The 27,999-nt window shown below is 42.8% G+C and overlaps 1 protein-coding gene across 1 annotated transcript in view; it reads right to left on the reverse strand.

Annotated features, from left to right (window-relative positions):
• Positions 1–744: 744 nt before the first annotated feature.
• The window catches only part of washc4 (WASH complex subunit 4), a 159,910-nt gene continuing 132,655 nt past the window's right edge, over positions 745–27,999 (reverse strand). Inside the window, exons 23-33 of the mRNA XM_078235144.1 lie at positions 27,406–27,480; positions 25,579–25,683; positions 22,108–22,242; positions 21,510–21,618; positions 17,823–17,889; positions 17,656–17,742; positions 16,188–16,335; positions 12,025–12,121; positions 7,882–8,078; positions 6,747–6,846; positions 745–1,865 (exon numbers count right to left, since the gene is read on the reverse strand). Of these exons, the coding sequence (XP_078091270.1) occupies positions 1,831–1,865; positions 6,747–6,846; positions 7,882–8,078; positions 12,025–12,121; positions 16,188–16,335; positions 17,656–17,742; positions 17,823–17,889; positions 21,510–21,618; positions 22,108–22,242; positions 25,579–25,683; positions 27,406–27,480 (1,155 nt within the window). The 3' untranslated portion in view covers positions 745–1,830. The remainder of the gene's footprint in view (positions 1,866–6,746; positions 6,847–7,881; positions 8,079–12,024; positions 12,122–16,187; positions 16,336–17,655; positions 17,743–17,822; positions 17,890–21,509; positions 21,619–22,107; positions 22,243–25,578; positions 25,684–27,405; positions 27,481–27,999) is intronic.

Genomic DNA, 27,999 nt, shown 5'->3' on the forward strand with positions numbered 1-27,999 from the left:
CCTGCACCAACGCTTAAGCCACACATTCATCTGCACTACTCTATTTCTGTGCTTACTAGCAGGTGGCACTGTCTTTCTAAGGAAAGATGTTCCTTCAGTTGGTCTTCTTTTGCACTGTCTCAGATGTAAGGTGTACATGTAACCTGTTGCCAGGAAAGTCCAGAAAATTCAGGAGCTGGACACTCAACAGGAGACTGAAGTCTCCCAGTCATTGCAGTGACGAAGGAAAGGCAGTATACTGACTCAAGGTACCTTAAATGTCACTAAATGAAAGGTCAGGAAGACAGAGACAGGCATTGGGTATTGGTAAAGTCCAGAGCAGAAGTGTCTTGTTGATGATGAATCCAGGAGTTTGAAGCCAAACCGGAATGTTGGAAATCTTGGTTTTTTTCAGATCTTTTCAACAAGTGCAAAAGCAACAGATTCAGGTCAGAAGCAGAGCCTTCAGTTTTTTCCAACGTTTTGAATAAACTCAATGACTGAACCTTTCTAGAGTAGAGAATTCTAAAGGTCCACAATCTTTGAGTGAAGAGATTTCTCATCATCTCAATCTTGGCTGATCCCAACTTCTGGACTCCCCGGCAGGGAAAGCTTTTACACATTTCAATTAGATCACTTCTTATTCTCCTAACTTTCAGTCTCCTCGATTGCTCTAGAACAGCCATAAAAATGTTATCTGCTCTTATAGTAACATGTTTAATATTGAGTGATGGGTCACAGAACAGAAGTTGTAAATGCTGAAAGATTAGTGAAATTAGTTTCACATTTTAATGCTCTTTAATTATTTTGAAATAAGCAAATGAACAAACTGTTTTGTTGGTCCAATGTTCCTGAGGATTACAAACTTACTGCTTATAAACTGGCAAAAATCACAAAGTTATATTTTACACCGGATAGCTTGCAATTAAAAATTGACAAACAGCAGGTTCTGTCAGATACCAAGTACAACTTCAAGAAACTTTATCGAACATTTTGGTTCTTAAAATGTGCAATGATTTATTCAAATGAGAATTCCGTTGAACAAATTTTAGATATTTCTAAAATATGAAATTTTATATAATATTATATTGTTTTGTAGAATTAGGTCAATTTACAGGAACATTTACTTCTGTATTGAAGGATGTTACATCATGAGAACAACAGCTTGATGCAAAATAATTCAGTGCTTGTGGAGTTTAGACTGAGACACTGGGGCAGTGCTGCACAAATATAACCTCAGAAATTAATATATGAACCTAAAAGCTTTATTAATCATCCTGTCGCTCCCCATCTGGATTAATTGCAATAATTATAATTGTTCTACTTACTGCACCCAAAACCACATTATAATTCGCAGCATTTGCTTCATGTTATGCAAAGCACACTGCCTAATGCAAATTAGAACTTTGATATATGTAGTTTCAATACATGGCCACAATTCCATTCAGTAATATTTGGACCCTGGTTTTCTGTTGTGTAAGACAAAGCTTGAATTAAGCCAAATAAATTAGATTGTCAAAAGGAAAACCAAAATGGAGAAGGCTCTGTAACAAGTGCTGGGATTTCTAAAGGTAATGTGGGTACTGCTGGCCGCTCTCCACTATAGTTAGAGCTCTTCATACTGGAGAAACTAGCCAGGACACGAGTGGGCAGATTCACGTTCTGTGACGGAAAGTCCAACACTGCAAAATGCACAATAACATAGTTTCAAACAAGCCACATGAAAATATAAATTAGCTACAAAAACCATAGAGTAAACACAGAGTGTGCGAAAAGAGAAATACACTATCCAGTTTCTTTGTAAATGGCACCATGACATATTTCCATGTTTGAGTCCAATGATAGATTGTTTCATGAATCATCATTGTTCGATTTGGCCACTTCATCTAGAGAAAGAAATGTTACAGGATCAAAAAACACAATCTTTCCAATGTAATATTCTGACTGAGAGACATTAAAATTACTTTCACCTCAAACTATACAAACATTGAGAAGGTGTTCCCACCCTTCTTTACAACGTCCCAGTTTGCTCCCTTCAGGTGTTCGCAATAATTGTAACCTCAGCTGAGTAGAAGAGACTAGAAAAGTGGGGAATAACAGCTTGCATTGATAAGGCACTGGTAACATACTAAAAATCTCAAGATGCTTTGCAGCAAATTTTCAGAACAAAAATTGACACTGGGCCACAAGTGGCAATGACCAAAATCTTGGTCAAGAGTTAAGTTTTACTTTTATGGAGGAAAAAGAGTCTAAGAGAGGAGATTCCAGTGTTTAGAGCCTATGCCACCACATCATTTTTGTAGAATGCCAACTTTTTAAATAATACCTTGTGACTGAAATTTCCTTTCCTTTGATCCATTCTGTACAGATCTGAATGTTTGGCATTTCCGTTGCAACTTGGAGTTATTCTGGAGAATCACAGGTTTACGGAAAGTGGATGATGAGAGGCTGGCCAGAATCTGAGCAAAACGTGTACAGGAGATTTTGGAAGATAGGATGCGATAGGGCAAAATCAGGTGATGTTACATCAATGAAAATAGATGATCATCACAATAAGGAAATACATGGTCAGGGGCTCATCTTGACAAGTGTGGTCCCATCCTATTGGACATGAGTGGAGAGGTATTGATGGAGGATTGTGTCAAAGGCTGCAGACGGGTTGAGGGGAAGTTTTTACCTCGATCAAAATCACTTTCGATGTCACTTGAGAGTTTAAGAGCAGTTTCGGTACTGAGCAGGGGCAGATATTAAATAGAGGAATTCAAATATAAAGTTCCAGGAGAGATGGAGTCAAGAGTTGCTTATAGAACATAGAACAGTACAGCACAAGAACAGGCCCTTCAGCCCACGATGTTGGTTGTGCCGAACATGGCGCAAAATCAAACTAAACCCTTCTGCCTGCCCTTGCTCCATATCCCTCTATTCCTTGCATATTCATGTGCTTATCTAAAGGCCCTTCAACACCTCTATCGTATCTGCCTCCACCACCACCCCTGGCAGTGCGTTCCAGACACCTACCACCCTCTGTTAAAAACATCTTATGTGCATGCCCCCTAGTATCAGACATTTCAACTCTGGGAAAAAGATTCTGACTGTCAACCTAATCTATGCCTCTCATTATTTTATAGATTTCTATCAGGTCTCCCCTCAACCTCCGCTGCTCCAGAGAAAACAACCCTCGTTTGTACAGCCTCTCCTTATAGCTCACACCCTCTAATCCAAGCAGCACCCTGGTAAACCCCTTCTGCACCAAGAGGAGGCTGGATAGACTGGGACTTTTTTCTCTGGAGCGTAGAAGACTGTGGGGTGATCTTATAGAGGTCTATAAAATAATGAAGGTCATAGATCAGCTAGATAGTCAATACCTTTTCCATGGGGAGTCTAAAACTAGAGGGCATAGGTTTAAGGTGAGGGGGGAGAGATACAAAAGGGTCCAGAGGGGCAATTTTTGCACACAGAGGGTGGTGTCTGGAATAAGCTGCCAGAGGTAGTAGTAGAGGCGGATACAATTTTGTCTTTTAAAAAGTGTTGAGAGAGTTACATGGGTAAGATGGATATAGAGGGATATGGGCCAAATGTGAGTAATTGGGACTAGCTTAGGGGTTGAAAAAACAGGGCGACATGGACAAGTTGGGCCGAAGGGCCTGTTTCCATGCTGTAAACCTCTATGACTTTATGACACCCTCTCCAAAGCTTCCACATTCTTCCTATAATTCTTTGAGAAAAGAACTGGTGACAGCCAATTTAAAGGGGAGATTGCCATTACCCGAGGACCGAAAGCAGTTAACAGCATCAACTCAGCATCAGCTTCCACCATCAAGCTGCAAGTTTCAAAAAGTACATTTTGTCCCTTCAAAGCCCCAGCTTCCCATTGCCGAAACCACCCACCTGGCAGTGAACAAAAAAAACTATAGCAATAAAGAAACAAGGCAGGACTACAGCAGAGAACGTCAACACTTCAGCCCCATCCATCTGAAACCAACCAATTCTAAAGACAAAAGTTCATTTGAGTATGTTTCACTGACTGATCCACACAGCTTGCTGATACAGAATACTTCGGTGACATTTGAACTTGAGGGTCACTGTCAACCATTGCTTAAACAGTCTGTCCTAAAATATATCATAGATCATAGAATCGTAGTGCAGGAGGTCATTCGGCCCATCGAGCCCATCACAAATTTGATTGAGCTTTTTGAAGGGGTAACCAAGAAGGTAGATGAGGGCAGTACAGTTGATGTTGTCCACATGGACTTTAGCAAGGCCTTTGACAAGGTACCACATGGTAGGTTGTTGCATAAGGTTAAATCTCATGGGATCCAGCGAGAGGTAGCTAAATGGATACAAAATTGGCTTCTTGACAGAATGTGGAGATGCCGGTGTTGGACTGGGGTAAACACAGTAACACAGTTCTTGACAGAAGCCAGAGGGTGGTTGTAGAGGGTTGTTTTTCAAACTGGAGGCCTGTGACCAGTGGTGTGCCTCAGGGATCAGTGCTGGGTCCACTGTTATTTGTCATTTATATTAATGATTTGGATGAGAATATAGGAGGCATGGTTCGTAAGTTTGCAGATGACACTAAGATTGGTGGCATAGTGGACAGTGAAGAAAATTATCTCCAATTGCAACGGGATCTTGATCAATTGGGCCAGTGGGCTGACGAATGGCAGATGGAGTTTAATTTAGACAAATGCGAGGTGATGCATTTTGGTAGATTGAACCAGGGCAGGACTTACTCAGTTAATGGTAGGGCATTGGGGAGAGTTACAGAACAAAGAGATCTCGGGGTACATGTTCATAGCTCCTTGAAAGTGGAGTCACAGGTGGACAGAGTGGTGAAGAAGGCATTCGGCATGCTTGGTTTCATCGGTCAGAACATTGAATACAGGAGTTGGAATGTCTTGTTGAAGTTGTACAAGACATTGGTAAGGCCACACTTGGAATACTATGTGCAGTTCTGGTCACTCTAATATAGAAAGGATATTATTAAACTAGAAAGAGTGCAGAAAAGATTTAATAGGATGCTACCAGGACTTGATGGATTGAGTTATAAGGAGAGGCTGGATAGACTGGGACTTTTTTCTCTGGAGCGTAGGAGGCTGAGGGGTGATCTTACAGAGGTCTATAAAATAATGAGGGGCACAGATCAGCTAGATAGTCAATATCTTTTCCCAAAGGTAGGGGAGTCTAAAACTAGAGGGCATAGGTTTAAGGCGAGAGGGGAGAGATACAAAAGTATCCAGAGGGGCAATTTTTTCACACAGAGGGTGGTGAGTGTCTGGAACAAGCTGCCAGAGGTAGTAATAGAGGCGGGTACAATTTTGTCTTTTAAAAAGCATTTAGATAGTTACCTGGGTACGATGGGTATAGAAGGATATGGGCCAAATGCGGGCAATTGGGATTTGCTTAGGGGTTTCAAAAAAAAGGGCGGCATGGACAAGTTGGGCCGAAGGGCCTGTTTCCATGCTGTAAACCTCTATGACTCTATGAGTCTTCACTGACCACAATCCCACCCAGGCCCTATCCCGTAACCCCATGTATTTACCCTAGCTAGTCCCCCTGATACTAAGGGGCAATTTAGCATGGCCAATCCACCCAACCTGCACATCTTTGGACTGTGGGGGGAAACCAGAGCACACGGAGGAAACCCACGCAGACATGGGGAGAACGTGCAGACTCCGCAATATATATATATATCTTTGAATACAATTAATTTTCTCCTGGTCTTACTAACAGCTTTTAAAGTTACAAATCATATGTGAAGTCAAGAAGCAATGTTTTAATGTCACCTCTCAGTACAGCTGTACTTAACTAATATTTACTCTGTACACCACTGGCAAAGGTACAGACCAACCAGTTCAGATTGTTCCCATATCCAAGTCAAATCAGCTCTTCTCAGCCAGATCACGAGTTGGGATTATACAACAGTGACCATGCTAGGTGTGACTTTCACTGAAGTGAATGTCAAAAATAAGACAACAAATTCCTGTTCTCTGGAAGGTTGGTAATAATGGCCCGGATCTTCTAGTCAGCAGCAGAGAGCGAGCACACAGCGAGCCAGTTCAACGCTGTGTGCTTCCTAATGCTACGGCAGTGAGGTGAGTCAGGAGGCTCTGGTGATTGAAGGTAGCTATAATAAAATCCCAGCCCTTTCTCATGAACTGAGGGCACACACTTCAGCTTCATTGTTTTCAGCTAGACTCTCTCCCCAACCCAGTCACTGCTCACTATCTTCTCCCCCCCACCCCGCATTGCCAACAATGTTCATCCCCCACCCCCCCGACATGCTTCAGTTCCCACCCGTGGACACCCCCACACACCCCAGTCCCCAAATACCCTGACACCATCCACCCTTCCCCAAAACACCCACCTTACACTGCTCTCAACAAACCCCCATCTCCCCAATGCTGCCCCCACCCCCCCAAACCTCCTCATTACCCCTCTCCCCTTCCCCCACCCCCAACATCACCTCGCTGCCCTTCTCACCCCCACACCTCATCCCTGTCCTTCACCCCACCCCCCCCCACCCCCCCCCAACACCGCCTATCCCCCCATATTTGACTGTTATCATTGAAGATCCAGGCATTTTTTTAACCGCAATGCTAGGGTTCCAGTTTCGCTGAAATTATGTTCTCGCAAAGACATGATTTCTGATAAAGTCTGGCGGAGAGTATTACACTGCGTTGCTGGAGGATGCAGCCAGTACATAACAACGCAATGTATATCTGGTTTCTAATGGGTCAGTATCCACACATCCACTCAATACTTACCATCCCTCTCTTTTCTCTCCTGACTTTCTTCAGCTGCAGACTGATCTCCTCGGAAGAAAATCCTAGCACTACTCAGTGAGAAATACAGCAGCTCAAACTCCTGAATGGAAAGATGCAGTATACAATGTCACACAAACCAGCAAAACGTTCTCCAGCCCTATTAACTGGTCACACTGCTCCAATATTACACAATAGCAAGATGTATTCAGAAAGAGGTTTCCATAGTCAATCTCTCCCCCATAAAGCAGTCATACTTTCCTAACTCACATAACAAAAATTTAAATGGTCTCCTGCCTTAACAATCACAAATAGTAAGATTTTTTGGAATCTGTATCTTCAGGAAATGTTTGGAAGATGCAAATAAAAGGATACCCTCATTCAACAAACAGCTGGTGGAATGTAATAGATAGACAAGTTCTAATTCCAGATTCCTCGAACTGCATTTACGTCAGTTTTTAATTAATCCATGAACCAGTTTTAGTTGTCTTGCCTGTTCTGCTACTGGTTTAGGTGGTCACACTTTTACAGGAGTCAGGAAATCAAGAGCTCCTGTCTGACCAGAATTGCAAACCACAAAATCCGGGCTGGCATTTCAGAACACTACCTAGACTGTGCTGAATGGGCACAAGTGCCAAATTGTGGCTGAGACATTAAACCAAAGCCCTATCTGCTTGCCCAGTTGCAGGCAAAATGCTCCATGGCAATATTTAAAGAGCAAAATGCCACCCTCAACAAGCAGACTGATTATTCACTCAGAACCATACAATGTCAGAAAGACATTACACTTACATTAATCCATGTTGCTTTGCCCTGAGGATGAGCAGCTATAATAAATTCCGATTAATAGCTTTCTAAAAATGCTTTGGTGACAATTCATCTCACTTTATCTTTTCATGTTCCCTTTTTGATTAATTCTAACTGGGAGCATGTGGGCAGATTTCATTCACCAAAACATTCTGCTTTTGTTTTTGCTCGTAACATTTCAGCCGTACAGCTTAATTGCCACCCAGTATTTTAATTAAACACACACACTTTTAATTACATGGTCAGATCAAGCTGGACTTGCATTTTCACCTGTGCTGCTGTCTGTGAAGAGTGAGGTGGCAGGACAAAAATCAGAAAGGAGTAGGTGTACCTGTAAATAGATGTCCAACCTTTTCTGGGTTAGATTCATTGTTTGCATGAGCTTTTCATCTTGATTAGTCGACTGCACATTTTGTTGCTTGACAACCGCATTCTTCTCTTTCATATATTTTTCTCTCACTGACTGAAACCAGTGTAACGAGTCAAATTCCTGATACTGATCCAACAGCTTCAGAATGTAGGCAACACCTGCAATCACGGAGGAACCATCAGTAACACACACAAACTGGGAGCACAGACTGACAGGAAGATCTGTAACAGAACAATGGGCGATCTTTCAGAAACAGATGCTTCAGGTACAAGCTAGGTACATTCCAACAGTGGCAAAACGTAGGGGAACAAAAACCAGCGCTCTTTTGATGCTGAAGGAGATAGAGAATTTTATGCCATCAAAAAAAGGTGCATGATGTATGATAGGTGAATTGTTCACGTGAGAATTTGGTCAAATACAATCAGTTAAAGGAAGGTGAATAAGAAAATAAGACTGGTAAAGAGAGAATGGTGGTCAATATAAAAGCAAACGCATAAATCTTCTACCAACATGGAGGTATCATGAAGTGAAGTGAGCCCTATTAGGGAATAAGAAGCTGAAACATGCTTAGAAACACAAGAGAATAAGTAGAAGGCGTATGACAAATTATCAGCAGAAGGGGAGATTGTAGAAACAATAGATTGGGTTAAAATTAAGGGGAAGGTGGTGCTGGAAAGGCTGGCTTTACATGGGGTAGATAGGTCATCTGGCCCAATGGCCCAGTGACATTGCTAAAGGTGTGGGAGTGGAGACAGAAAGGCTTGACAATTTTCCAAACTTCCTTAAATATGGGGAAGGTGTCAGAGGATTGGAGAGTGGGAAATGTGAAACTCTGATTCAAGAAGGGCATTTCTAGCAATCACAGGTCAGTTAGTTTAGTTTAACCATCAATAATGGTTAAAGTTTTGGAAACAATAAACGGGGGGGGGCGGAAAATCAGCCGGCACTACTTGGAGAGGTTTGAGTTAATTGAGAGCCAGGATGGATTTGTAAAAGGAAGATCACGCTTGAATAATTAGCTTTGATGAAATAACACAGAAGATTGATGAAGGGAATGCAATGGAGGTTTTGTATGGATTTTAAGAATGCCTGTGACAAGGTGCCACACAAACAGCTGGTTAACAAAACGGAGTCTCCTGGAGCAGGATGGCCAGTTCCAAGTAGATAAATTAGCTGAAAGACAGAAAGTAGAATCATTGTAAATGGTTATTTTTCAGGACAGTAGACAATGGTTTTCCACAAGGGTCCATGATTTTTTTTTAATGTATTACTTGGATTTTGAAATACAAAGTTTGCCAAAGATGCCAAACTTCGAGGAGTGGCAAACAGTAAGGATGAAACAAATTGACTGACAGGTTGGCAGAATGGGCAGAGATATGGCAAATGGAGCAGAGAAATGTGAGGTGATGTATTTTGGCAGGAGTGGGGAGAAGCAATATAGACTCCAAGGCACAGTTGTAAACAGTGTCTCGGGACAGAGGAACCTGGAATGCACATGCATCCATCTTTGTAGGCAGCAGTACACCTTGAGAGTGGTTAGCAAAGCAAATGGCATTGTGGGTTTATAAATACGAGTTACTGAGTACAAAACCAGGGAAGTTATGCTGAATCTTTATAAAGCTCTGGTTGGAATATTGCATCTAGTTCTGATCGGCACACTTTAGGAAAGATGTGAGGCTCCTTGAAAGAGAACAGAAGAAATTTACCAGAGATGAAGGATTTCATCTACAAGAATAGGTTGGAAAAGGTGGCATCATTCTTCTTGGAGCAAAGGAGACCGAAGGGAAATTTAATAGAGGTGTACAAATTTACGAAAGTTTTGGATAAGAAAGATGAGGAAAACTGCTCCAAATAGTTGAAAATGCAAGGACTAGGGTACATATATTGAAGACTTTGGGAAGAGATGCAGGGGAAATGTGAGGAAGAATTTTTCCAGGCAGTGAGTGGTAATAACCTGGAATTCACAGCCCAACTCCACTTTGAAAGTCTTGACTGTAACGTGTCTCTATCACATTCAGGTTGTGCACTCCAGATCCTGAATAAGATTTTCCTCATGTCATCATTGCTTCTTCTGCCAAATACCTTAAATCAGCGTCCTTTAGTTCACAACCCTTCTTGTCAAAGGCAACAGTTTCTCCCTATCCTCTCGGGGCCTCTCATGGTTTCAATATTGCTATCAAATCTCCAGCAACTTTCTCTTCTCCACGTAGAACTACCTCAGCTTCTCCAATTCATTCACGTAACTGAAGTCTCTCATCACTGAAACCATTCTCATTAATCTGTTTGCACCCTCTCTAATGTCTTCACATTCTCTCTTAAGTGTAGCATCCGGAAATGGACACAATACTTCAGTCAAGATTGAACCAGTGTTTTACACAGATTCAACATAACATACCAACATGCCAAGGAGCAAGAGAAGGCCATTCAGCCCCTCGAGCTTGCTCTGCCATTTAATACGATCATGGCTGATCTGATAGCAACTTCAAATCTGCATCCCACTTACCCTCAATAACCAATCACCCCCTTGGTTACCAACCGGAGCACCTGGAGGAAACCCACACAGACATGGGGAGAACCTGAAGACTGCACAGGCAATGACCCAAGCCAGGAATCACAGCGCCAGGGATCTGGGATCGATTCCCGGCTTGGGTCACTGTCTGTGCGGAGTCTGCACGTTCTCCCCGTGTCTGCATGGGTTTCCTCCGGGTGCTCCGGTTTCCTCCCACAGTCCAAAAGACGTACTGGTTAGGTGCATTGGCCATGCTAAATTCTCCCTCAGTGTAGCTGAACAGATGCCGGAGTGTGGCGACCAGGAGATTTTCCACAGTGACTTCATTGCAGTGTTAATGCAAGCCTACTTGTGACAAATAAATAAACTAAACTAAATAAACTAAACTAAGAATATATCCACCTCTGCTTTAATATTCAAAGACTCTGCTTCTACCGACTTTTCAGTAATAGGGTTCCAAAGACTCTCCATACTCAGAAAAAATATTCACATCTCAGTTTTAAATTGGTGACTCTTTGTTTTTAAACAAAGACCCCTAGTTCCAGATTCGTCCACAAGAGGAATATCCTCTCCACATTCACCCTGTCAAGACTCCTCAGGATCTTGTAAGAAGTCTCACAACACCAGGTTAAAGTCCAACAGGTTTATTTGGTAGCACAAGCTTTCGGAGCCCTGCTCCTTTACCAGGTGATGGCCGGGATAAACGCCGGGATCTAATTTTCACCACTTTCACAGCTGCCCTGCCACCTTTAGCAATTTCTGCACATACACATAGAATTATGTCCTTCATTTGATATTGTCTCTTTCTGCACTACCATCTTCCACCTGTCCATCCACTCCAACAGCCTTCGGCTTCTTGAAGTCCATCACTATGCTTATCATGTCACAACTTCCAATACTTCGTCACCTACCAACTTTGAATTTGTGCCCTGCGTACCCAAGTCTAGATCATTATTATAGATCAGATAAAGTATCATCCTAATACTGACTGACCTCTGACGAACATCTATATACATTCCTCCATTCTGAAAAACAAGCATTGACCAATACCTAGTTTCAGACAAACTCGACATGATTCTTTCACTGACTGGAAGGGATAAAGGCAGTCAGAGCCACTGTGTCGGTTTCACTTCATGTGATGCAAAATGAGGCTCACTGTTTCCTTCCTTCAACACTGCACAAGTGTTCATTATTTTTACCACTTTACTTAGCTGGATTTTTATTGTATTGAAGGATCTTGCTCCAAGGCAAGCTCCATTCAATGTGCGCTGTAAGTTTGAGGATTAAGCTGGCTGCACTGTTAACAGTGGTGCTCTGCATTCAGTTTCAAATACATGTCAAGGTGGCATTTAGTTTGGAAAACTTTAAATTTTCAACATTTAAAGAGGCAAAGGGAAGTTAATTTTCCACCAGCTCAGTTCTCATCGACAATGGTGTGCAGAGCATTAGAATGTAGATAAGCAGCTGGCAGGTTTCACCCTCAGCTCCTGGCCACTGACTTCTTCATTTGTTAACATTTTAGTTAGCCACTGACACAAACTTCCACGTTATTACAGAAAATCCCTGGAAAATTACAGCAATGTAGTTCCACTAACCCATTGCAAACCCATCATCGGTAAAAGCAGCTCCAACTTTATTCTTCTTATTCAACTTCTCTTTACAGCTTATCGAGTGGTCAACGAAGTTCAGTGTCTGAAAGGAACCATCTACAACTATTAGTCATGTGAAAAAAGCACAATAGAAATTAATGCACTGCTATAAATAATTAATTGCCTACAATTAGCTTGGACTTTATACAGATAAATCTACAAATGGCCCAAATGAAGAGTTCAATATCATTTATACGTGCAATTTAGTTATAAAAATCTTGTTTGCAGATGTTATGTCAGCCATCCCCAATATAAATTCTGAACTTGGCATTTAGAATGATAACTGATTGTGTACTGGCTTCACACTGTAATTACACTGTCAATGGTGGTAATCATACTGCAGTTTCACATTTCTTTGTACGAGAGAAACTCCTGGTCATCAACTAAGTACTTCACTTACCAAAGTGCTGCACCTTTTATTATTTAACTATAAATAAAATCAAACTATCATAGAATCATAGAATCCCTACAGTACAGGAGGAGGCCATTCAGCCCACCGAGTTGGTACTGACCACAATCCCACCCAGGCCCTATTCCCATAACCTCACGGCTTTACCCTGCTACTCCCCCTAACACTAGGGTCAATTTAGCATGGCCAATCAACCTAACCCACACATCTTTGGACTGCCTTTCGACTATGTAGAACTGAGGACAGAATATACAATTGCAAATAGAGATAAACTTCCATAACTTCTTCTAATTATAACATGAGAAATAGAAGGGGTAAACAATATGGCCCCTTGAGACTGCTCCATCATTTATGATCATGGCTGATCTTACATAGGAAGATAGGAAAGAGCTAGGCCATTCGACCCTTCAAGCCTGCTCTGCAATTCAACTAAACCATGGTTGATGGTCTATCTCAGAGCCATTTCCCTGCACTATCCATGTATCCCTCAATATCTTTAATATCTCGAAATCTAATCAGTCTGTCTCGAACAGACTCAATGACTAAGTCTCCACAGCCCTCTGGAGGTAGAGAGCTCCAAAGAAGAAATTCCTCTTCATCTCAGTCCTAAATGGCCTGCTTCTAATTCTGAGACTGTGTTCTGTAGTTGCAGACCAACCAACCAGGGGGAACATCCTTTCTACATCTACCCTGTCAAGCCATGTAAGAATTTTGAATGCTTCAATGGGATCACTTCTCATTCTTCTAAACTCTCCAGAATACAGTTTCAATCTCAAACAAAACACAAAATGCTGGAAAATGCCAGCAGATCTGACAGCATCTGTGGAGAGAATAGAGTAAGAAGTCTCACAACACCAGGTTAAAGTCCAACAGGTTTGTTTGGTAGCACAAGCCACTAGCTTTCGGAGCGCTGCCCCTTCATCAGGTGAGTGGGATTTCACTTCACAAACAGGACATGTAAAGACACAAACTCAATTTACAAAATAATGGTTGGAATGCGAGTCTTTACAGGAAATCAAGTCTTAAAAGTACAGACAATGTGAGTGGAGAGAGGGTTAAGCACAGGTTAAAGAGATGTGTATCGTCTCCAGCCAGGATACATTTCGCCAAGACGAACACCTCACCAAGGCCATCCCCACACCCCCACTTCTTGCCTTCAAACAACCGCACAACCTCAAACAGACCATTCTACCCAGCCTTCAGGAGAACAGTGACCACAACACCACACAATCCTGCCACAGCAACCTCTGCAAGACGTGCCGGATCATTGACATCATCTTACATGAGAACACCATCCACCAGGTACATGGTACATACACTTGCAACTCGGCCAACGTTGTCTACCTGATACGCTGCAGGAAAGGATGTCCCGAAGCATGGTACATTGGGGAGACCATGCAGACGCTACGACAACGGATGAATGAACACCGCTCGACAATCACCAGGCAAGAGTGTTCTCTCCCTGTTGGGGAACACGTCAGCGGTCACGAGCATTTGGCCTCTGATCTTCGGGTAAGCGTTCTCCAAGGCGGCCTTCATGACACACAACAACGCAGAGTCACTAAGCAGAGACTGATAGCCAAGTTCCGCATACATGAGGACGGCCTCAACCGGGATCTTGGGTTCATGCCACACTATCTGTAACTCCCATGACTTGCCTGGGCTTGCAAAATCTCACTCACTGTCCTGGCTGGAGACAATACACATCTCTTTAACCTGTGCTTAACCCTCTCTCCACTCACATTGTCTGTGCCTATAAGACTTGATTACCTGTAAACACTCGCATTCCAACCATTATTTTGTAAATTGAGTTTGTGTCTTTATATGCCCTTGCAGATAGTGAGGAACATTGTCAGAGGCTGCAGAAGGATATAGATAGGCTGGAAATTTGGGCAAAGAAATGGCAGATGGAGTTCAATCCAGATAAATGCGAAGTGATGCATTTTGGTAGAACTAATGTAGGGGGAGCTTTACGATAAATGGTAGAACCATAAAGGGTGTAGATACGCAGAGGGACCTGGGTGTGCAAGTCCACAGATCCTTGAAGGTGACGTCACAGGTGGAGAAGGTAGTGAATAAGGCATATGGCATGCTTGCCTTTATAGGACGGGGCATAGAGTATAAAGGTTGGAGTCTGATGTTGCAGTTGTATAGAACGTTGGTTCGGCCGCATTTGGAATACTGCGCCCAGTTCTGGTCACCACACTACCAGAAGGACGTGGAGGCTTTAGAGACAGTGCAGAGGAGGTTTACCAGGATGTTGCCTGGTATGGAAGGGCTTAGTTATGAGGAGAGATTGGGTAAACTGGGGTTGTTCTCACTGGAAAGACAGAGGATGAGGGGTGACCTAATAGAGGTGTATAAAATTATGAAAGACATAGATAGGGTGAACAGTGGGAAGCTTTTTCCCAGGTCGGTGGTGACGTTCACGAGGGGTCATAGGTTCAAGGTGAGGTGGGGGAGGTTTAACATGGATATCAGAAAGACGTATTTTACACAGAGGGTGGTGGGGGCCTGGAATGCGCTGCCGGGCAAGGTGGTGGAGGCGGACACACTGGGAACGTTTAAGACTTATCTAGATAGCCACATGAACGGAGTGGGAATGGAGGGATACAAAAGAATGGTCTAGTTTGGACCAGGGAGCGGCGCGGGTTTGGAGGGCCGAAGGGCCTGTTCCTGTGCTGTATTGTTCTTTGTTCTTGTTTGTTTGTGAACTGAAATCCCATTCACCTGATGAAGGGGCAGCGCTCCGAAAGCTAGTGGCTTGTGTTACCAAATAAACCTGTTGGACTTTAACTTGGTGTTGTGAGACTTCTAACTGTGTTTACCCCAGTCCAACGCCGGCATCTCGACATCGGGTGAGAATAGAACTAACGTTTCGAGTCTGGATGACCCTTCGTCAGAGCTAAACAACTTCAGTCTCCTCAATCACACCTCATCAGGGATTAGTCTGGTCAATATTTGCTGCTCTTCCTCCACGGCAAATACATCTTTCCTTAGCAAGGGGAACAAAACTGTACACAATACTCCAGTTGTGGTTTTACCATGGCACTCTATAACTATCAAATATCTGTTCCAGCCTTAAATATATTCAAAGATGGCGGATCCACAACCTTCTGGGATAGAGAATTTCAGAGATTTACAACCTTTGAAGAAAATATCTCATCTCAGTCCGTGCCCCATGAAAGAACAAAACAAATTCTCATTTATATTAATCCCTTGGTTACCCTCTATTTCTGATACATAATTTCTACCATGAAAGACAGATAGAAAATTTTTGTTTCTGCCATCTCCTCATTTCCCATGATAATTTTTCTCGGTCTCTATGGGACCAATATTTCCTTAAGCTACTCTCTCCCTTTGATATATTGTAAAATCTCTCAATCTGTTTTTATATTCCTGGTTAGTTTATTCATATATTTTATTTTTTCCCCCATTAATTTTTTGCTTATCCTTCAACCATTTCCACAGCATTCCCAATCCCTAAGCTTACAACTAATCTTCACAACATTATAAACTCCTTTTTTAATCAAATACTATTCTTAGCTGCCCTGGCAAGCCAGGGCTGGATCTTGCTAGCTGAGTTTCTATTTTTTCAACTTGTTCCACCTGAAATCTATTCAGTCATGACTCCTCACATAAGGGACATGAATTATATCAGAAAATGCATGTGTAACGCAAAACAGACAGGTCTATTTACCAACGGTGGCACAATGATGTAGAAGTTACGCAGGTGCATATTTTTAGAGTTTCGGAATTCAGGAGAAAAGACATCCACAAGCATCTTGAAATATTCCGTCCCTTCGGCAGAGTTTCTCGTGAGATCAGTAAGAACAGCATCCAACTGTCTAACATTGAAAAAAAACAGAAAGCTAAAATAAAATCTCACTGCAAACACCAAAATCTATTATTAAATGGTTAGCAACATATACCAGCTCCATGAGCAAGGAGCTTGGAGGTTAATATAAACTCAGAAACAAAGCTGGTAAGGAAGTGGTTCTAGAACATAGAACAGTACAGCACAGAACAGGCCCTTCGGCCCACAATATTGTGCCGAGCTTTATCTGAAACCAAGATCAAGCTATCCCACTCCCTATCATCCTGGTGTGCTCCATGTGCCTATCCAATAACCGCTTAAATGTTCCTAAAGTGTCTGACTCCACTATCACTGCAGGCAGTCCATTCCACACCCCAACCACTCTCTGCATAAAGAACCTACCTCTGATATCCTTCCTGTATCTCCCACCATGAACCCTATAGTTATGCCCCCTTGTAATAGCTCCATCCACCCGAGGAAATAGTCTTTGAACATTCACTCTATCTATCCCCTTCATCATTTTATAAACCTCTATTAAGTCTCCCCTCAGCCTCCTCCGCTCCAGAGAGAACAGCCCTAGCTCCCTCAACCTTTCCTCATAAGACCTACTCTCCAAACCAGGCAGCATCCTGGTAAATCTCCTTTGCACTCTTTCCAGAGCTTCCACATCCTTCTTATAGTGAGGTGACCAGAACTGCACACAATATTCCAAATGTGGTCTCACCAAGGTCCTGTACAGTTGCAGCATAACCCCACGGCTCTTAAACTCAAACCCCCTGTTAATAAAAGCTAACACACTATAGGCCTTCTTCACAGCTCTATCCACTGGAGTGGCAACCTTTAGAGATCTGTGGATATGGACCCCAAGATCTCTCTGTTCCTCCTGTTCTGAGTTCTTTTTTCTCCAGTTCTAAAAATGTTCTTCATGTCACCCCCTGTAAATCACCTTTAATGATGTCCTCTGGTTAGTGACCCCTTTATCACTGAAAATAAATTCTCTATTTGCTCTATCGAAATCCTCCAGGATTTTAAATGCCTCTATCAAATCTCCTCTTAGCCTTCTCCGCTCTCAGAGGGTTGGACACCAGCTTCTCTAGTCTATCCACCTAACTGTAACCTCTCATCCCAGGAACCATTCTAGTAAATCTCTTCCTTTCACTCGCTAGAGCTTTCACATCCTTCTACAAATTTTTGCCCTGAATTGATCAAAATATTCCAGCTGGGATGATTGGAAAACAAGGAAGCAAATGTGCAATTTTGATTAACTATCATACTGATGCTACTTGTTTTGACAGTACCTCTCCAGGGTTAAGGTGCGATTTCAACTGTAGCCAATCACTGCTGACGTTACCTGGCAGCTGTTTGAGTTTCCTCTGAAAGTCCTTCTTCTTTCACAAGCTCCTCAAAGTTCACAATATCCTCCAAGTCTGGAACAAATCTGAAGCAGGATTGAGTCAATGTAAGTTCGGTGCTGGCTGTACCAGGTTTGAACTGTATATATACTTTTGTATTTGATACCTTATTGCATTACTACAGCAATGTAGTCCACCAGATCGAATCATCCGAACATAACCCATTGCGTTTCCTAAAAGAAAAACCATTGAGTAGGAAAACAATGCACACACTCATCCTCCAAACATCAGATGCTCTCTTATAACAAGCACAGATTATTCCACAACTTATATTTTCATCACACCACAGACACTTTTGATATAAGTAAACAACCAGTTTACTTTTCTCCCTATGAACTGTGTTCATTGAAGAGATTAATCCTCTACAGGTATGTAGAATATACAGAACAGCATGAATCCAGATCATTTGACCCTACCACTTCATGCTGGTATTCATGTTACACACAAGCCTCTACTTTAACTCACCACATTAAACATATTTTTCTATTCCTCTCTCCCTTTATCTAGCTATCCAGGATAATCATGCATCTATACTATTTGTAGGACCAGTGGGAGTATGTGTGAGAGCAGATGAGTTGTTGAATGTTCTGTTGGGTGCACTGACCGGGGTTTTTAAAATTTCTATTTTTTCAGTTAAACTAACTGAAAGGCAAACTGCAATTTCAGGTTTTGAGGTAAACAAAAACTGAAACTGGTTGAAACCAAATGGAAGACAGAGCCATTTGAGCTCAGATTACCCAGTGTTCAGTGCAGGCTGTTGAAAACAAGTGCATCGGACAGTTGGAGTGGGGATCAGGGAAAATAAGGTGGTTGTTGCTGCTTCAGTTATTTTGGAGGAATTGATTGACCAGCACTAACTATACACGGCAGATCGTGTTACGGAGGATCCAGATAAGACTGATTCAGGTGAATCCATGTCATCAACAATGTCATGAGGAGAGTCAAAAGAAAAGGCCCAACCATCAAACCGAAAACAAAATGAGCTCTAAGATCATGGACTGAAATTGAGGAACTCAATGTTGAGTTCTGAAGGCTGACTATTTGATCCCACTGCCCTGGAATTGGGTTGTGGGTGAAGATTTCCCAGATTGACTGAGCTGTATTTGGAATTCCTCTCTTTGGTCAGACTTCTTTAGAGCTGAGCCTGTTTGAGAAAGAGGTGCTGTTTCTTAAGCTTACCTTCACTGGAACTGTGCAGTAGGCAGAAAACATAAATGTCAGCATGAAAACAAAGTGAAGACTTTGATATCTGGAGAAAAACCACTGGGGAATGTCACTGCAAATTATGATAAAATGTGCTCAGCATGACCTTGTTATAACAAACACCCTTTCTGCCAGAAGGACAAATTCAAAATTACATGGAGGCATCCCCCATCAAAGCATTGGCACCTCCTGGATTATGTAACTGTTTAGATCAAAGATGTTAGCCATGATGTGGAGATGCCAGCATTGGACTGGGGTAAGGCAGCAGTAAGAAGTCTCACAACACCAGGTTAAAGTCCAACAGATTCATTTGGAAGCACGAGCTTTCAGAGTACTGCTCCTTCAGGTGAGTGGAGAGGTAGGTTTCACAAATACGCATATACAGACAAAGACGTAATTGCAAGATAATGGATGGAATGTGAGTCTCTTCAGATAATCAAGTCTTTACAGGCACAGACAGTACAAATGGAGAGAGGGATAATCACAGGTTAAAGAGATGTGAATTGTCTTCAAGCCAGGACAGTTCGTAGGATTTTGCAAGCCCAAGCCAAATGGTGAGGGTTACATGTAGTGTGACAGGAACCCAAGATCCCGGTTGAGGCTGTCCTCATGCGTGCGGAACTTCTCTATCATGATGACATCAACAAGTTCCATCCCTCCATTAGACTCAGCATGGAATTCTCTCCAAAATCGGTTGCATTTGTGACACATGCATCTCCATCAAGGACGGTCACCTCAGCACTTCACTCTACCGCAAGTCCACGGATAACCTCACAATGCTCCACTTCTCCAGCTTCCACCCTGAACACAGTAAAGAAGCCATCCCCTACAGACAAGCCCTCCATATACATAGGATCTGCTCAGACAAGGAGGAACGCAACAGACATCTACAGATGCTAAAAGACCTAAGAACAGAATATGGCAGTCAACTCATCATTTAACAGTTCCGACCTGCCACAGTGAGAAACCGCACTGACCTCCTCAGAAGACAAACACAGGACATGATGGACAGAGTACCCTTCATCGTCCAGTACTCCCCCGGAGTGGAGAAACTACAACATTTTCTTCAGAGCCTTCAACATGTCATCGATGAAGATGAACATCTCGCCAAGGCCACTCCCATACTCGCCTACAAACAACCGTGCAACTTCAAATAGACCCTTCCTCACAGCAAACTACAAAGCCTTCAAGAGAACAGCAATCATGACACCACACAACCCTGCCACGGCAACCTCTGCAAGATGTGCCAGATCATCAACATGGAGACCACCATCAGACGTGAAAACACCACCCACCAGGTACACGGTACATACCGTGCGACTCGGCCCATGTTGTCTACCTCATACACTGCAGGAAAGGATGTTCTGAGGCTTAGTACATCGGCGAGACCATGCAGACACCACGGCAACAGATGAACAGACACCACGCAACACTCACCAAGCAGGATTTCCCATCCGGTCGGGGTACACTTCAGTCGAGGTCATTCAGCCTCCGAACTTCGGGTAAGTGTTCTCCAAGGTAGCATTCAAGACACACAACAATGCAGAATCACCGAGCAGAAACTGATAGCCAAGCTCCGCATGCATGAGGATGGCCTCAACCAGGATCTTGGGTTCATGTCACACTACATGTAACCCCCACCATTTGACCTGGGCTTGTAAAATCCTACTAGCTGTCCTCGCACTGTCTGTACCTGTAAAGACTTGGTAACCTGAAAAGACTCGCATTCCAACAATTATCTTGCAATTGTGTCTTTGTCTATATATGCCCTGTTTGTGAAACCTACCTCTCCAATCACCTGTTGAAAGAGCAGCACTCTGAAAGCTCCTGATTCCAAATAAACCTGTTGGAGTTTAACCTGGTGTTGAGACTTCTTACTAAATCAAAGATCTCAATGATATCTGTATCACTCGATCCATGCGGGAGACTAATGCCTGCTGGACAGATCATCAACTTGTTCCATTGGTGACAAACTATCAAGGCATCACAAGACCCAAAAGGAAAACAATGTCTCAGCTCTAAAAAAGTCGGAGAGGAATTCCAAGTACAGTTCACAATCAATCTGGAAAATCTTCACACCCAACACAATTCCAGGACAGTGGGATTAAATAGTTAGTTTTATCGACTCCTGTGTCCAGGCCAACATGTTCACGTATAAAAGTGAGCAGGGGGTTCGACAAAAAAAATGCCGAAATACGTGACCTCATAAAACAACTTGCTCATTCCAGGTATCAATCTGGTAAAGCTCCTCTGAAACACCGCCAACATCTTTACATCCTACCTTAAATAAGATCAAAACTGCACATAGTATTTGAGATGTGGTTTCTCCAATACCCTGTATAACTGAAGCATAACATCCTTACTTTTATGTTCAATTCCTCCCGTAATTTAAGAATAGCATTCCAATTGCCACCTTAATTACTTGCTGTACCTGCATACTAACATTTTGCGACTCATGCATTAAAATATCTAGTTCTCTCTACACCTCAGAATTCAGCAGCCGTTCTTCATTTAAGTGTACTCTGCTTTTTTATTCTTGCATTGTAATTCCAATCTTACTTGCATTGAAAAATTTCCTTCAGTCACTTACCTATCTGGCTAATGAGCTGCCTGAACTGATCAAGATAACTGTGTCCCTCTGGAGTTAGCCCAAGTTTTCTGATGCCACGATTAAACTTGTCTGCACGGTCAAATGGATACTGTGAATGAGAGTAAATTGGTTCATTGAAACACAAGAGTTGTGGCACAAGAGGAGGCCTTTCAGCTCACCACATCTCTGGCAGCTGAAAAGACCTATCCAAGTTAATCCCATACTCCAACTTTAGGTCACCAAATATTGCTTTTATTGCAAGGACTCTGCCTCTGCTTCAGACAGTCTCCACCAACCTCTGGATGAAAATAATTCTCATGTCCCCTCTAATCCGTCCACCAATTACTTGAAATTATCTGACCAGACCATGACTGAATCAAGTTTGTTGTGTAATTCTTTGCTCTGAATTTCCCCCCTTCCCACTTATTCCTCCTCCCACAGGAGTCAGGCTGCTTGTAATGGATCAGAAAGTACAACGGTTGGTATATTTTCCATTTAGATCCCTAACCTGATCACCTGGAATGTATCACTGAAACAGTGCACATTCAAGGGCATTGAACACAAAATAAACTAAACTTCAATATTTTAGCAAGTACACCTTTTGATCATTTTGGTCCTTTGTCTCCTTAAAGGATCGAATATCTTTGATGAGGCGAGATTTGATGTGTTCATCATACATGAACTGGCTGAAAATGTAAAACTTTTTCCTCAGAAATTGGTAGGTGAAATTGACCTGGAATATAAATCACAAGGATACAGTTTGAGTGATCAATGTGTGAAAACTTCAAATGTTAAATTATTCATATATATTCAGACACTCGGTGAAGCACTTGGACACTAACAGCACGCACTGAAGAACATTTCTCTCTGGATCCGACTGTGGTCTTCTGCCGTATCCTGTGGCAGTCAGACCACGCCACCCTGCCTGGTGCACACAAATCACCAGGAACAGTACACGCGCACGCACACACCGACTCCAACGTAACCAGTAGCCCCATCTAGTACTCATTACGGACACACCAACCCCTACCCCAACCTGTACGCGCACCCACCCCAATGAACAAAGAACAAAGAAAAATACAGCACAGGAACAGACTCTTTGGCCCTCCAAGCCTGCACCGACCATGCTGCCCGACCTAACTAAAACTCCCTACCCTTCCAGGAACCATATCCCTCTATTCCTATCCTATTCATGTACTTGTCAAGACGCCCCTTAAAAGTTACTACCGTATCTGCTTCCACTACCTCCCCTGGCAACGAGTTCCAGGCAACCACTACTCTGTAAAAAATCTGCCTCGTACATCTGTTTTAAACCTTGCCCCTTAAACCTATGCCCCCTAGTAATTGAATGCAGCACACACTGACCACCCCCCCCTCCACCCCAACATGCACGCACGCACCCACCCCCCACCCCAACATGCACGCACGCACGCACCCACCCCCCACCCCAACATGCACGCACGCACCCCAACATGCACGCACGCACCCACCCCAACATGCACGCACGCACCCACCCCAACATGCACGCACGCACCCACCCCAACATGCACGCACGCACCCACCCCAACATGCACGCACGCACCCACCCCAACATGCACGCACGCACCCACCCCAACATGCACGCACGCACCCACCCCCCACCCCAACATGCACGCACGCACCCACCCCCCACCCCAACATGCACGCACGCACCCACCCCCCACGCCAACATGCACGCACGCACCCACCCCCCCCCTCCCCCGCCACCCCAACATGCACGCACTCAGGCAGTGCATTCCAGACCAACCACTTGTGTGAAAAAGTTTTTTCTCACATCACATTTGTAAACTACACTTGTGAACCTCTTCTGCATTCTCTCCAATGTGTTCACATCCGTCCTCGTGTGTCATTCAGAATAGTACACAATATTCCAGCTGAGGTCTAATTAGTGTCTTATATAAATTCAACATAATCTCTTGTACTCTATGCCCCTATTAATAAAGCCCAGTACACTATATGCTTTACTAACTGCTCCCTCCACCTGTCCTCTCTTCCTGTACCCCTTTAACAATTTTATCCCTTATTTTATATTGTCTCTCCATGTGCTTCCTACGAAAATGCATCACTTCACGAATTGAATTTGTCAAATTGGGATTTGAGCACATGTACCCAGAGTATTAGCTGGGCCTCTGGATTGCCAGTTTTATAACATTACCACTTTGTAGATATAGCTACAGAGATAGTCGATGCATTCGTTGTAATTTTCTAAAAATTCTTGGATTCTGGAAAACTACCAGAGGATTGGAAAACTGCCATGATAACATCCCTATTCAGAAAGGAAGGGAGGCAATAAGTAGTAATTATAGGCCAATTAATCTCACATTTATTATTGGAAAAATGTTGGAATCAATTATTAAGGAAGTAATAGTAGCACATGGGGAAAATCATAATCTAATCAAACAGTCAGCATGGCTTCATGGAAGAAAAATTGTTTCTCACTAATTTATTAGAATTTTTCAAGCAACCAGTAGATGTGTTGTATTAAGGCTTTTAGAAGGTGTTCAACAAGATACCTCACAAAAGGTTAAGTTATATGTTAGAAGCCCATGGTGTTGGAGGTTGTATACTGGCATGGATAGCGAATTGGCTAATGGACAGGAAACACCAAGTGCGGATAAGGGATCCTTTTTCAGGTTGGCGACCTGTAACCAGTGGGGTTCCACAGGGATCAGTGCTGGGACCGCAACTATTTACAATATATTAGTGACTTGGAGAAAGGGGGCAAATGTACTTTGGCCAAATTTGCAGACAACACAAAAATAGGTGGAAAGTCAAGTTGCAAGAGGGATACAAACAGTTTACAAAGAGATATTGATAGGTTAAGTGGGCAAAAGGTTGACAAATGGAGTATAATGTGGGAAAATGTGAAGTTGTTCATTTTGGAAGGGAGAACAAAAGAACAGAATAATGTTTAAATGGAGAAAAACTGCAGAAAGCTGCAACACAAAGGGACTTGGGGGTACTTGTGCACAAAAAACAAAGCACAGAAAGCTCGCACACAGGTGCTGCAGGTAATCAGGAAGGTTAATGGAATTTTGGCCTTTATTTCAAGGGAGTTTGAGTATAAGAGTAAGGTGGTTTTGCTGCAACTGTACAAGGTACTGGTGAGACTACATCTGGAGTACTGAGAGCAGTTTTGGTCCCCTTATTCAAGGAATATAATTTCATTGGAGGCAGTTCAGAGAAGGTTCACTCGGATAATCCCCGCTATGGATGGATTGTCTTATGAGGAAAGGTTAAACAGGTTGGGACTCTGCTCATTGGAATTGAGAAGAATGAGAGGTGACCTCATTGAAACATATCGGATTCTTAAGGAGCTTGGCAGGGTAAATAATGAGAGGGTGTTTCTCCTCATGGAAGAGTCTAGGACCAGAGGGCACAGTCTCAGAAAAAGGAGTGCCAATTTAAAACTAAGATGGGGAGGAATTTCTTCTCTCAGAGGGTTGAGTGTCTTTGGAACTCCTTGCCACAGAGAGCCATGAGGGCAGTGTCCTTGTGTATATTTAAGGCGGAGGTAGATACATCGCGGTTGGCTTAGCTCAGTTGGCTGGACAATTGATTTGTGATGCAGAGTGACGGGTTCAATTCCCATACTGGCCGAGGTTATTCATGAAGGTCCCGCCTTTTCAACCTTGCCCCTCTCCTAAGGTGCGGTGATCATCAGGTTAAATCACCACCAGTCAGCTCTCCCCCTTAAAGGGGACAGCAGCTTATGGTTAGCTGGGAACATAGCAACGTTACTTTGTTTTTTAGATAGCAATAATTGTACCGACTGGATGTAGGCTTGGTACTGTGGAAAAGAAGGGACAGTTGGAGATGCAGGTTTACAGGAGATAAAAAAAACAACACCGTAGACCGATAAGGCTGTAAAAAAACTAAGCTACTAGAATTCTAGATTTTATCACTCGAGGTATAGAATATAAAGGCCAAGAGGCAATGATGAACCTACATAAACCTTCAGTAACACCAAATTGTGCACATTCTTCCAGTACATTTCTTTTAAAAATTCACCCAAGCAGAAAGGACTTACTGTTGTGTTCATAATGCCTGTCCCATGCGTACGGATTGAGTTTGCAACATGCCTAATGTTGATTGTATTCAGATGTTTATTGTTGCTTGTGCGTTCTATGAAGATCTGTAACATACAATAAATCTGAATTTAATTCATTGCATCTTTTGGTGTATGAGACTTTTTCTCCAGAAGCTTTATCTAATACACCACTTCAACTTATCTACCGTTTAAGTGGGTTTTAGACACCAGCGCCTTATAAGTAAATCCAAACACATCAACTGGGATGGTAAGGGGAATAGAATTCCTGCAGTGTACGGACTCTCTCTTGCAGCTGGCTGTTAGGCAGCTGATGCTGCAGAGGTATTGCTGGAACTGGTGCTGCTGGGCATCGAGTTAGATCAGGTAACTCTGGGTCAGGTCCTTGGGAATGGTGATCAGAATGTCATGAGGTTTAATACACTGCCACACAACAGAATTGAGAGCAAAGTTATAGCTCATGGAATAAAAGGGACAGTAACAACGTGGATATGGAATTGGCAGAGTGACAGGAAACAGAGTAGTGGCTAATGGAGGTTTTCCAGCTGGAGGAAGATTTATAGTGGTCTTTCCCAGGGGTCAACATTGGGACCCTTCCTTTTCCTGATGTATATTAATGACTCAGACCTTGGTGTACAGAGCACGGTTTCAAAGTTTACAGAACTCAGAAGCATTGTCAACGTTGAGCAGGATAGTACAGAACTTCAAAAAGACATAGCCAGGGGCAAATCAAATTCAGTGCAGAGAAATGTGAAGAGATTCAGTTTTGTAGAAAGAACATGGAGAGACAATATAAAATAGGGGGTACAACTCTAAAGGGGGTGCAGGAGTAGAGGGACCCGGGTATGTCATGAAGGTGGCAGGACGTTAGGAAGGTGCCCAGAACTATTCTCAATGAAGCCTAGAATTAGAGAGGATGTAGAAAAAATTCATAACAATGATCCCAGGGATGAGGAACTTCAGCTAAGCACTAACATTGGAGAAATTGGGAAGGGATCTGGACGGAGTAGATCAGAAAAAACTTCCCACATGGTGAAAGGATCAAGAACGAGAGGGCACAGATTTAAAGTAATAGGTAAACGAAGCAAAAGTGTTATGAGAAAAACTTTTGTGGAGTGAGGGCTTATAAGCCTCTACCTGTGAGTGTGGTGGAGGCAGGTTCAATTGAAGCATTCAAAAGGGAATTAGATTGACGGTTATCTGAAAAGGAAGAACATACAGGGTTATGGGGAGAAGGCGGGAGAATGGCACTAAGTGAGTTGCTCAGAGAGCCAGTCCAGGCATGATGGGCCAAATGGCCTCCTTCTGCATTATCACTATTCTGTGATAATCTATGCCTCGTACCAAAATGCCTCCAGTAAGTCACATCAATCCTGTATGGCAGCATTCAATTTGGAAGTTGTGAAATATATGGGAGGAAATGGCAGGAACACAGCTGCTCACTGTAACTACAGAGTCAGTGAGCATAAATGTTTGGGACTGGCGCATCATGTGCCAACATACGGTTTCACAGTGGTCTTAGGAGTCACGTCAGTTATAAGTTTGTTAGTGAACCAGATTTGGATTTGCTAAAAAAATTGTATGATTTTTCTATTTCATAGATAAATGTACCAAAAAAGATATGAATTGAAGCCATTTTTCTGGTCTGGATTTGTACATTGCTTCAACTTGTGCATGAATGGAGTTCAGAAAAATCAGAAATATAATCAAGTCGACTTATAAACATTGAAAATCCGGTGATTCTGACGATTAAAGTTTCTCCTAACAATGCATCTCAAATGTCTATGCCATCAGCTCCTTAAAAAGTACCTGGTTGTTGAGATTGTAGAGATATCTTGAAACAAACACGTGGATATTTCGCATTATCTCAAGAACATCTAATCCCTGAAAACAATAAGAAATCATGTTAGGAATCATAGAATCCCTACCGTGCAGTAGGAGCCCATTCAGCCCATCGAGCCTACACCAACTAACTCACCCAGACTCTATCCCCATAACACCATGATTTACCCTGCCAATTCTCCTGACATTAAGGGGCAATTGAGCATGGCCAATCCATCTAACCCACACATCTTTGGACTGTGGAAGGAAACCAGCGCACTCGGAGGAAACCCACACAGAACATACAAATTCCACACAATCACCCAAGGCCAAAATTGAACCCAGGTCCCTGGAGTTTTGAGGCAGCAGTGCTAACCACTGTGCCGCCCATCTTAGAATGATGCAATTACTTTCACTAGCTTTACTTTACTGGTAAATAGTTACATTGTAATAGAAGCTTTAATCAAGCTATCAGCACGTAAAATTAAACATGGATAATGAGCTAAAAATAAATTAGATCTGGATTCCCTGGTCCTGCCACAGTCTAGCACCAGGTGTCACTGTGTCAAACATCAATCAGCC

The sequence above is a fragment of the Mustelus asterias genome, chromosome 19 (genome assembly GCF_964213995.1).
Source record: "Mustelus asterias chromosome 19, sMusAst1.hap1.1, whole genome shotgun sequence".
Lineage (NCBI taxonomy): Eukaryota > Metazoa > Chordata > Chondrichthyes > Carcharhiniformes > Triakidae > Mustelus > Mustelus asterias.